We start from the raw sequence: 12,716 nt of genomic DNA on the forward strand, positions 1-12,716 counted from the left end.
AACCATTTTCCATTCTTTTAAAGACACAGATGTGAGGATTATCCCGGGCATGCACAAATTTCGTAATAACTGCATTATGATGATGGAATAATTTTCAATTAAAAATGTATGATTGCCCTTCCGATGTATTAGCGAAGGCTGTAAAACTAAATAGAAGCAGCAATTACATCCGGGTTTCTATTTCAGAAAAGGTACAGAAGCACGAGAAAGCAACGACAGGTGACTGGACAGGATGGATGATTTCCTCCAGGATATGGAAAGCTCTGCAGGGTTTGTGTAGGAAAGTGGATTATTATTTGGTGTGGTTGTAAAATCTCACAAAGTAATAATGTCACAATCTTTATTAGCTGCAGTTAGGCCTCTTTATTCATACCCTTATCTCAGTCCTGAAGAGCTGTGGCACAGAGCTGTCAGTCTTAATCAAAAGAGCAAGCGTAAAGCATTTAAAAGTACCAAAACAGTCAATAGGTGTGAAACACAAAAAATCCGGCATCACTATTTTATAGATTATATTTTTATCTTAAAGTAGACACCAGAAGGACAAAAATCAAATGAGTTAAACTGTAGAAAAGAATTTTCAAAAGTAAGTAAATCACTACAGTTCACATTTAGGAAAGTGGTAAGTGGGTTAGCATTTTTTACACCCAGCTGATTAGAACAGTTACTTCACTTCCACTGGATGGGCCACAACTGGTTGGGGGCCACTCATAATGATCACTTAGGTCCAAGCAGAGAGTTACATGTCGGGTCCAGCCATCTCAGGGCCCTCGGTGCACTTTCCTTGTTTACCTCTGCCCAGCTAAGATGTGGTCCTGATTTTGGAGATATAAGATGCTGAAGGGATGTGTTGAGTGTTCCTGGGGCCACTCTGGTATGCACTGGCATCAGGGATCGTCTTCCGTCTCAGGACTCAATATCCTACAGTGCAGCAGTGGAGTCTAATGCGGGTCCAGTAACCGCTGGTCAACTGGCGTCCAAGCCAGAGCGGTCTCAGTGTTAAGCAAACCTTCTTTCAGGGGACCAGAGTTCACTTTGGGTTCGGCAACAGGTCTCACGGAGGCAGAGCCACATCGGGAAGTTCAGGACTCAGTCTCCCAGCAGCCACTTCAGCGTCAAACGACAGCCAGGGATACCTGAGGGGCTGGGCTCTAAAGGAAAGCAGGCACAGTCCTCTTTGTGGGTCCCTTGGGTGCAGCATCTGCAGTCTAGTCTTTGGTGCAATCTCTCTTTGCTGGGTTCTTGGGGCAGCAGGGCAGTCCTTCTTCTGTCTTCATTCCAGTCCAGTAGTAATCTGAGGACTGTGTCTGGGTTGCCACTTTTATACCACGATCACACTTGTGGGAGTCAAGGACTAAGTAGCCAATGGAGCAATAGTTCCTACGAGGCAACCCTTAACACTCTACAACACTTCCTTGCGGTTTGTCCACCAAACAATCCCAGGATACCCCTCTCTATCCAAATCCAAGACGATGCAAGCCTTTTTACCCTCTGAAGAGCTCTGGGCACACCCCTAGGGTGTACTCACCATAATGAGCAGCCACTCCCAAAAAAACAAAACGGTTCCGCATCTTCTTTTTTCACCCTCTGGAGGAAATGCCAGCCTGTCTGCCTGTCAAGGTGTGATCGTCATTTGTTTCAATGAAGAGACAACCTCTCTGAAGATGGGCCATCGGCGGCCACCGTCTGGTAGTCATCCCCCTGGAGGAGGTCACACACCCTCCTACCAACGACTTTTTGTTCCCCGTTCCCAGGAGCGCTTCACGCTTCCTAGCACGGGGTCAGCATATATGTCTCATGTGACAACTGCTACGAATAAACAGGAGAGGCTACTGGAGATGGAACCATGACAGTGTGGAAACGTATGATGAGGAATGTAGTCTGTATCTTTAAACTGTTTTCATTTGAGGATGATGTGATTTGCAGTGAAGATTTGAGAAGCATAATCCTTCTCTGTGTTTCCTCAATAGAACTGAAAATTTTGACGAGATAGCTACAAATATTTTTTATTGTGAAATCAAGAAACTTTCCTTTCTTTCTGTGGTACCCGGCTAAACAGCTAAAATAAGTTCTGGACAGGTCAATACTGCCTACTTTAAACCCTAAGCAGAAGGGTTAAACCTACGCAGAGAAATAAAACTCACTTAAGCAAACCTGAAGGTGCACTTAGAAAACACAAAAAAGGGGGATCGAGCACCTACTCTCAATTTGAAAGAAGCTGAAAAAACGGTTTCCTGTAACTCAGGCTCTCTTTGTCTGCAGAGAAAACGTAGTGTTAATAGGCCACCAGGTGTACATTAACTTTTTGAAATACATTCTACACACACCGTCCCTCTCGCTAGTAAGGACCGGCAGGCCTCCTTGACCCACTCAGGTTTACAAGATAGGAGTATAAATATATTGGGCTAAAAGGGGCAAATGAGGAATACTATTGGCAACAGGCTCCGGTCATATCAATGGAAGTACCCTTCTTAAAATATGTGTAACTAAGCCTCACATTAACTGTACACTTTTATGGGATGAATTATTAATTCTAATTATGTCACTTCGTATGATAAAATAGGCATACAGTTATGACTTCAATACAGACAAACACCAATGATCTGAATAAAGAGATGCCATGGGCAAAAGCTGGTCATCAACATATTTGGGGGGACTGAGGAAATTCAATTTTGTATTTAAAAAGTTCACAATATTTATGGCCCTTTAACTACAACATAACTGAACTATTCAGAATTGTTAAAAAATAATGACCCCGGTGGACATTTCTCTGAACGTGGTGACATGGAAAAGTGGGTCAGGGATTGTGCTAATGAGTGTTGCGATCCCAAAATCAAAAATTATTCCATGCAATGATGTAGCAAGTTCTCTTTGCCTTTTTGCTGAACCGGATGTAACTTACTTAAGTATAGTCATTCTAAAATGGCTAAAATTACAACGTGCCGTAATGTATATATGTGTGATTGGTCTTCGTAGTTAGAACCTAAACATCATGTACAAAACGCACACTGGGATAAATTCACAAAGGGGTCCCTCATTGAAACGAAACAATCCCCAGTTAAATTATTTTTTATAACAGTTTTGTACGATTGACAAAAAGAGGGTACACTATAAAATGCTTACCTGAAAACCCCATGTTCATGAGAGTCATGTTGACCAGCTCTTTCACATGCTGCCTATTGTAAATGTCTGGGACCAGTAAAATGCACCTGTAGTACTAGACAGACAAATGTACAAGTCAATAATGTTGAAACGACTTTTGCATTTTGCTACTCGACTGCGACCCTGTCACCATCTTTCCTCCAGTTGTAAAGAGGTTGCTATGCCTACGTCTCATGCAAGACAAAGCAAGTAGACAATGTTTTCTAGAGCCTTTTTGCGAAGCTATCTCCATTATTATCGTATGATTATTTCGCCACCTAGTGCACAAAACCAGTAACTCATGCTTACTGCAAACAAGTGCGTGCAGCCATCTAATTCGTTGCAGTCAATCCTTCGCATGCTCCCTCTGCATATCTCATGTCGCTGTGAATTCTTTTCGCAGACTGAAACAATATGGTACAAATGAACGGTTTCATTTTTAGGTTTGACTGAGGTTACCACTGCGAAGACCTTGTGCGGTTGATATAAACAGGAATGTGGATTAGTATCTCGACTTGTGAGGTGGAGGCGAAGAACACCCAAGTAATGTAGATTTTGACAATTGAGGCATTGGGACTGGGACATTCTTACCCTTTTTACCGCATAGGGATGTACCAAAGGAGTTAAACCTGAGCACAGGTATGGTGAGAAACAAGGAGGAGGACACAGAGGGAAAATATTATAGGACCGCATTAGCATTTTATGACCAGAAAAAACTTTAATGCCCACACAGACCAGGAAATGGTAAATAAAATTAGCAGACCGTCAGCCTCACCTACCTGCGTCCTGTAATGTGACAAAAATATATGCAACAATACCCAGATTGCCAGGTGCCAGCAGGGAACCCCCATGATAGCCGCCCAAGAGGTGCACACCACCTTGTGGATCTACCCTGCACCAGACCTTGAGTAACAGAAGCAGAAGCCTAGTAAGCGACTATATTGGCCAACCTACTTCAATGACACTGCGCTGCCAAGAGAAGGCACTAGTCTCTGTCTCCCAGGCAAAGTGACAAAGAGCAGCAAATCAACCTGTTGGGAGGCAGCTGTCCTAAGTTTTGTGCGTTACATTTCCACTATATTTAAAAAAATCTGACTTCACCATAAGATCAGAGTTTTATTATAAATTCACAAATAAGTCTTTGAATGGAGTATGTATATAGTACATGTCAAAGGTTAAACCTTAACATATATAATCTATATTTTGAATTTTTACTATGTAGTAGTTACAGCCTGATCAAGGACAATACCATTTGGAGCCTTGTGGTTGGGAGGGGTGGTTTGGAGGCCATTTCAGATGAAACACATTTTCCACTCTTAAATGTTATGCAGCCTAATATGGTGGTGGAAAGGTGTGCTTAGGGGCTGACACTTAAAATCTTAATAGGCAAAATATTGATTTGGACAGGTCTGGCGCGCAGGAATAAAGAAGCTGCGGTCAGGCTATATATAGGACAAACCTGAAGCCATGTTTTCACTCCTACAGTAGTGAATTACACGAGATTTCCTGAAGTCCACAAGTAGCTAAATACTTATATTTAATATTTAACTGTTTAACTTTCCATGCCATGGGTGTATTTCTGCACCAAATACTATGGCCTATGTCAATCTCAAAATGTTTTAGGGGTCAGAGAAGACTGACAACCAGAGCAGCCTAGGCATATGCAGAAGGCAATGTGTAGGATCACGTGCAAGGTCACGTGCAGAGTAACTGGCAAACGTCAATGGTTTATAGGTTATACCTCATCAGGTTATGACCAAAATCTTAAGTCTTGAGCCACTTTCTTTAGTTTTCTAATATTACATCAGAAAATTGTCTTAATTTCATGTCATTACCTGAAGGCCTTGTTTCATTTGTGAATGTGGTATACCAAGTGCATGAAGTAAACAACCTGCCGCTTTCATCTACAGTCCACGGCTTACGTTATCTTCCCAGACCGCTGTTTTATCAGCACTAGTCAAAACAGCACTGTGAGGTGCTTGCAATACAGTGGTTCATGTCAGATTCCAATACTCTCAATGTAGAATTGTTTTCAGCCCAAAATGCATTAAAAGTCGCAAACAAGTCATACTAAAAGGGCAGTACTCAACTACCTTTGTATAAGATAAACATTTACATTTGTAGATTTATTGCATGCTGCTTTACTACAATTAAAGCTTTAAAAACAAAATTGTAAAAGAAACACGTATCGGTAAACAAATACTTACCTTTAAATCTTTTAAAGGTATTTCCAAATATTTCTGAATCGCGTGGGTCCAAATGGTCTCTAGATCCGCAAGGACTGCAGTGAGTGAACCACCTGATCCTGAGTGGAGGTTCAATTGGCCTCTTCGGATTGGGTAGTGAATATTGTAGCAGTCAGTCGGATTAACATACAATGCCTGAAGTGGAAAAAGTTAGAATACAATATGTTGATCCCACTCATCATTTTTGTGCAGAATAGCCCCTGCAAAGTACAAGACTTGAAGTATTATGCCAGTGTAAATTTACACACTATGCACTTAGTCACAAAATGTCATTTTCTTTAAAAAAAAAAACTAAAGTATATTAAAGTTCCGTCTCCTACAACAGATCCTTCATTAACATCAGTACAGACATGCAAAAATTCACTTTTGCGTATATAAATTAACACCTGTTAGACAATGGCAGCCATACTAGACAAACTAAGTCTGTCCCAGGATTGCCCTGTTATCCTTAAGATTTATTCAAATTTCAATTTTTTTTCACAGCACAATGCTCAAAACATACATAAATAAATCAATGTTTTATACATCTTAGTAAAATCAGAGGGTTTTCAGTGTTTAACTGTATGGAGAAACAGTATTTTTTCCATTCAGTTCCAGCGACCGACGCAAGAATATAAACTGAAGTGTGGCAGATTATATACATAATTAATCCTTTCAGTGCCATAACGTGTAAACCCCTATGTACAACCTATTTATAAATTTCGTTTTAATAAAATGAGATTCAGATCCTAAGGGAAGGCAATTTAATTAAAGTCAAAACAACAAAACTGCAAGACACAAAGACATCGAGCCTTAAGACAGTTAGGCCTCCACAGCCTAACCACGAGCTGGAGGAATAGCCTACCCAGAGCCCCGCTTATTCTCATTGCAGGAGAACCCCCGCAAGAGGTGGGATTCTTGCCTGCTGTCTTAATTTTAACACCCAGGTTCTCAACAGTGTGCATGGCATGGCCACCGCCAGCATCTTTAGTTGGTGAATTCTGGTTCAAGTACCAACACACCTTACCTCTTCTTATGGAAGGGGTAGAGGAGAATGGCCTTCCCTCCTACCACTGACTCTTGAAAGATCCTTGCTGTCTTTATTTCAACTCAGTAAGGTAGTTTCCAACTTTAAAGAAGCACTAGACTAACAATACTAGCTGGTACAATATTTGGAAATGTAATGCTTCACTTCTGTAGGCATATTTAAAGCATGGCCCCAGCAAACAGGCCTCAACCTGGGCAATAAACAACCAGGTAAATTATGCTAAAATCTGGACATCTCTCTCTCAACAGGCTAGATTCTTGGACACTGCCATTTCACTTTCACTGGTCTCTCTTGTCAGGTGAAAATTATTCCTAGATCTGGTTGATGTGACAACCTAAGCAGCGTGTCCCATAATCACCAGTGGAATTGCTAGCAGTCAGGGGTGCTATATACCCGCAATCCTGTAACTAAGAATCTAGACAGATTTTGCTTGAACAACAAGGCAGCCCCTTACAATGGTCTCTGCAAAATAAGTCAATGTCTGTATAGATCAAGAACACGTCCCAGTGAACTTTACACTCAAGAGACGTCTTGCTTAACTCAGATCGGGGATGGATGCACTATTCTGAACCACTGTGGTTTTGAGGAAAACAAAAAGAGTTACTGAGGATTAGCCTCAAGTTGTCTTAAGGGCAGCTAGGGATCTTTTAGATTTGGCTTAGGGTTCTGGTTCTTGGGGATGGCTGAATGTCAAACTGATTTTACTTCTTTGTAATGTGTGTTAGAGGGAAAGCTTGTAACACCGTTCCGTGTGGTGTACTTGTTCTTTTGTCAGAGGGAACCTAGTACTGTTGCCTGTGCTTTAATGAAAATGTCACTTACCCAGTGTACATCTGTTCGTGGCATCAGTCGCAGTAGATTCGCATGTTCTGCAATAGCTCGCCATCTGGTGTTGGGCCGGAGTGTTACAAGTTGTTTTTCTTCGAAGAAGTCTTTCGAGTCACGGGACCGAGTGACTCCTCCTTTTGTCTCCATTGCGCATGGGCGTCGACTCCATCTTCGATTGTTTTTCCCCGCAGAGGGTGAGGTAGGAGTTGAATTGTAGTAATAGTGCCCATGCAATGGAGTGACTAAGTATGCACCTATTTAAGGTTGAGATGATACATATATAAATAATTGAAGGTAACTTCCAAACTGCTACAGGCTTCCGGGGAGGTGGGTGGGCACATGCGAATCTACTGCGACTGATGCCACGAACAGATGTACACTGGGTAAGTGACATTTTCAGTTCGATGGCATCTGTCGCTGTAGATACGCATGTTCTGCATAGACTAGTAAGCAGTTATTTCCCCAAAAGCGGTGGATCAGCCTGTAGGAGTGGAAGTAGTGTGAAATAATGTCCTTAATACGGCTTGACCTACTGTGGCTTGTTGTGCGGATAACACGTCTACACAGTAGTGCTTGGTGAATGTGTGAGGCGTAGACCATGTGGCTGCCTTACATATTTCTTGCATTGGGATGTTTCCTAGAAAGGCCATGGTAGCACCTTTTTTTCTGGTTGAGTGTGCCCTTGGTGTAATGGGCAGCTGTCGTTTAGCTTTAAGGTAGCAGATTTGGATGCATTTAACTATCCATCTGGCTATACCTTGTTTTGAAATTGGGTTTCCTGCATGAGGTTTTTGAAATGCAATAAAGAGTTGTTTAGTCTTTCTGATGTTTTTTGTTCTGTCAATGTAATACATCAATGCTCTTTTGACATCTAATGTATGTAGTGCCCTTTCAGCTACGGTATCTGGCTGTGGAAAGAACACTGGAAGTTCCACTGTTTGATTTAGATGGAACGGGGAAATAACCTTTGGCAAAAATTTAGGATTGGTCCTTAGGACGACTTTATTTTTGTGTAGTTGTATAAAAGGTTCCTGTATAGTAAACGCCTGAATCTCGCTTACTCTTCTCAGGGAAGTAATGGCGATGAGAAATGCCACCTTCCAGGTTAGGAACTGTATGTCGCAGGAGTGCATGGGTTCAAAAGGTGGACCCATAAGTCTAGTTAGGACAACATTTAGGTTCCATGAAGGAACAGGTAGTGTTCTTGGTGGTATAATTCTCCTAAGGCCCTCCATGAATGCTTTAATGACTGGTATTTTATATAGGGAAGTTGAATAGGTAGTCTGCAGGTATGCAGATATTGCTGCAAGGTGAATCTTAATGGAAGAGAAAGCTAGGTTAGATTTTTGTAAGTGAAGCAAGTAACCCACTACATGTTCTGGAGTTGTGTGTAATGGTTGTATTTGATTAATATGGCAGTAGCAAACAAACCTCTTCCATTTACTTGCATAGCAGTGCCTGGTGGATGGCCTTCTAGCTTGTTTTATGACTTCCATACATTCTTGGGTAAGTTGTAAGTGCCCGAATTCTAGGATTTCAGGAGCCAGATTGCTAGATTCAGCGATGCTGGATCTGGGTGTCTGATCTTTTGGTTGTGCTGTGTCAACAGATCTGGCCTGTTGGGCAATTTGATGCAGGGTACCACTGATAGGTCTAGTAGCGTTGTGTACCAGGGTTGCCTTGCCCAAGTTGGTGCTATCAATATGAGTTTGAGTTTGTTTTGACTGAGTTTGTTTACCAGGTAAGGAAGGAGAGGGAGAGGAGGAAAAGCGTAAGCAAATATCCCTGACCAGTTCATCCATAGGGCATTGCCTTGGGATTGTTTGTGTGGGTATCTGGATGCGAAGTTTTGGCATTTTGCGTTCTCCCTTGTCGCAAACAAGTCTATCTGAGGTGTTCCCCAGAGTTTGAAATAAGTGTTCAGAATTTGGGGGTGAATTTCCCATTCGTGGACCTGTTGGTGATCTCGAGATAGATTGTCTGCGAGTTGATTTTGTATCCCTGGTATAAACTGTGCAATTAGGCGAATTTGGTTGTGAATTGCCCAATGCCAAATTTTTTGTGCTAGCAGGCTTAACTGCGTGGAGTGCGTCCCCCCCTGCTTGTTTAGATAATACATTGTTGTCATGTTGTCTGTTTTGACGAGAATGTATTTGTGAACTATTATTGGTTGGAAAGCCTTTAGTGCTTGAAAAACTGCTAGAAGTTCTAGGTGATTGATATGCAGTTTTGTTTGATGTACGTTCCATTGTCCTTGTATGCTGTGTTGATCGAGGTGTGCTCCCCACCCTGTCATGGAAGCATCTGTTGTTATTACGTATTGTGGCACTGGGTCTTGGAAAGGCCGCCCCCTGTTTAAATTTATGTTGTTCCACCACAGAAGCGAGAGGTAAGTTTGGCGGTCTATTAACACCAGATCTAAAAGGTGACCCTGTGCTTGAGACCACTGTGATGCTAGGCATTGTTGTAAGGGCCTCATGTGCAGTCTTGCGTTTGGGACAATGGCTATGCATGATGACATCATGCCTAGGAGTTGTAATACCATCTTTGCCTGTATCTTTTGTGTTGGATACATGCGTTGTATGATGGTGTTGAAATTTTGAATTCTTTGTGGACTTGGAGTGGCTACTCCTTTTGATGTGTTTATTATGGCTCCCAGGTATTGTTGTACCTTGCGTGGCAGAATTTTGGATTTTGTGAAATTGACGGTGAACCCTAGTTTGAAGAGGGTTTGTATGATCTGATTTGTGTGATTTGAGCACTGTTTGAACGAATGGGCCTTGATTAGCCAGTCGTCCAAATATGGGAACACATGTATTTGCTGCCTTCTTATGTGTGCAGCGACTACCGCTAGACATTTGGTAAAGACTCTTGGTGCGGTTGTTAATCCGAAAGGCAGTACTTTGAATTGGTAATGTATTCCTTTGAATACAAACCTTAGGTATTTCCTGTGCGATGGGTGTATTGGTATATGGAAATAAGCATCCTTGAGGTCTAAAGTTGCCATGTAGTCGTGTAGTCTTAGCAATGGCAGTACTTCTTGTAGTGTGACCATGTGGAAGTGGTCTGATTTGATGAAAGTGTTCACTACTCTGAGGTCTAGGATTGGTCTCAGTGTTTTGTCCTTCTTTGGTATCAGAAAGTACAGTGAGTAAACTCCTGTGTTTATTTGTGTGTTTGGCACTAATTCGATTGCATTCTTTTGCAATAGTGCCTGCACTTCTATCTCCAGGAGATTGGAATGGTGTGTTGTTAAATTTTGTGCTTTTGGTGGTATGTTTGGAGGGAATTGTAGAAATTCTATGCAATAACCATGTTGGATAATTGCTAGAACCCAAGTGTCTGTAGTGATTTCCTCCCATGCTTTGTAATAATGGCCTATTCTTCCCCCCACTGGTGTTGTGTGGAGGGGGTGAGTGACCTGTGAGTCACTGTTTAGTAGTAGGGGCTTTGAAATCTTCCTCTATTTCTAGGGAATTGCCCTCCTCTATATTGTCCCCGAAAACCTCCTCTATACTGTCCCTGGTAACTGGACGGTGTGGCTTGTGAGGTGCTGGCTTGTGTGCTTTGACCTCGAAACCCCCCTCGAAAGGGCGTTTTACGGAATGTGCTGTAATTCCCTCTGCTCTGCGGGGAGTAGAGTGCGCCCATGGCTTTGGCAGTGTCCGTATCTTTTTTGAGTTTCTCAATCGCTGTGTCCACTTCTGGACCGAACAGTTCTTTTTCATTAAAAGGCATATTGAGAACTGCTTGTTGAATCTCTGGTTTAAATCCAGACGTTCGGAGCCATGCATGCCTTCTGATAGTTACAGATGTATTAATTGTCCGTGCAGCTGTATCTGCAGCGTCCATGGAGGAGCGGATCTGGTTGTTGGAAATGGTCTGTCCCTCCTCAACCACTTGTTTTGCCCTATTTTGTAAGTCCTTGGGCAGATGTTCAATGAGATGTTGCATCTCGTCCCAGTGGGCTCTGTCATAGCGCGCAAGTAGTGCCTGGGAGTTCGCGATGCGCCACTGGTTTGCAGCTTGTGCTGCGACTCTTTTACCAGCTGCATCGAACTTGCGGCTCTCTTTATCTGGGGGTGGTGCATCTCCAGATGTGTGAGAGTTGGCCCTTTTCCTAGCTGCTCCTACAACGACAGAGTCTGGTGGCAGCTGTGTAGTGATGAAAGCCGGGTCTGTAGGAGGCGCCTTATACTTTTTTTCCACCCTTGGTGTGATTGCCCTACTTTTGACCGGCTCCTTAAAGATGTCTTTTGCGTGCCGGAGCATACCAGGGAGCATAGGCAGGCTTTGGTAGGAGCTGTGGGTGGAGGAGAGGGTGTTGAATAAGAAATCATCCTCGACCTGTTCTGAGTGGAGGCTTACGTTGTGAAATTGTGCTGCTCTAGCCACCACTTGAGAATACGCGGTGCTGTCTTCTGGTGGAGATGGCTTTGTAGGGTATGCCTCCGGACTGTTATCTGACACTGGGGCGTCGTATAGGTCCCATGCGTCCTGATCTTGGTCACCCTGGCTCATGGTGGTGTGAGCTGGGGAGTGTGATGGAGTTTGTGCTGGTGAGACGTTAATCACAGGCGGAGGAGAGGGTGGTGGGGTAACTCTTTTCACCACTTTTGGTTGTGGTGTCTGTTCCGTCTGGAACTCCAACCTTCTCTTTCTCCTAATGGGGGGAAGGGTGCTTTTTTTTCCTGTCCCCTGCTGTATGAAGATACGCTTTTGCGTATGGTCCACATCAGTTGCTTGCAGCTCTTCCTCAAACCTATGCTTCTGCATTTGGGAGGTTAGCGAGTGCTCTTCTGTATAAGAGCCTGAAGCTGGGTCGCTTGCAGTTTGTTTCGGCATCGAAACCCTGTCTGCGTGTTTTTTCGGCTCCGAGGTGACTCTTTTCTTTTTCGGGGCCGAAACCTCTCGGCGTCGATCTGTTTCGGTGCCGCTGTCTCGGCGTCGAGCCGTGTCGGCACCGGCATCTCGGTGTCGAGGCTTGTCTCCAGCACTTTCTCGGTCCCGAGAAGGCTGCGTGCCGGTGTCTCGACCGGAGTCGGACGATCTCGGCACTGTTTGGGCCTTTTTCGGTGCCGACGGGCGGTCACCGAATTTATGGGTGGAGCCATGGCCTGGTGGCAGTGGCGTCCCCTGGGCCTTGTAAATGTTCTTCTGAGTGGATTTCGACGTCTTACTCACGGTTTGTGTATCGTCGAATCCTTCGGAGTCTGAGTCTTGGATCGAGAAGGTACCTTCTTCTTCCTGTTCCTCGAACTCCCGTTGGGCTGTCGGTGCGGACGCCATCTGAAGTCTTCTGGCTCGACGGTCTCGGAGTGTTTTTCGGGACCGGAACGCACGACAGGCCTCGCAGGTGTCTTCGCTGTGCTCAGGTGACAGGCACAGGTTGCAGACCAAGTGTTGGTCTGTGTAAGGGTACTTATTGTGGCATTTGGGGCAGAAACGGAACGGGGTCCGTTCCATCGGCGTTCTTC

General features: G+C 43.7%; 1 protein-coding gene across 1 annotated transcript in view; it reads right to left on the bottom strand.

Moving 5' to 3' along the window:
* The window catches only part of ACTR8 (actin related protein 8), a 115,999-nt gene that overhangs the window by 71,301 nt on the left and 31,982 nt on the right, over nt 1-12,716 (bottom strand). Inside the window, exons 5-6 of the mRNA XM_069206444.1 lie at nt 5,346-5,519; nt 3,121-3,214 (exon numbers count right to left, since the gene is read on the bottom strand). Coding sequence (XP_069062545.1) covers nt 3,121-3,214; nt 5,346-5,519 — 268 coding nt within the window. The remainder of the gene's footprint in view (nt 1-3,120; nt 3,215-5,345; nt 5,520-12,716) is intronic.

The sequence above is a fragment of the Pleurodeles waltl genome, chromosome 9, assembly GCF_031143425.1.
Source record: "Pleurodeles waltl isolate 20211129_DDA chromosome 9, aPleWal1.hap1.20221129, whole genome shotgun sequence".
NCBI lineage: Eukaryota > Metazoa > Chordata > Amphibia > Caudata > Salamandridae > Pleurodeles > Pleurodeles waltl.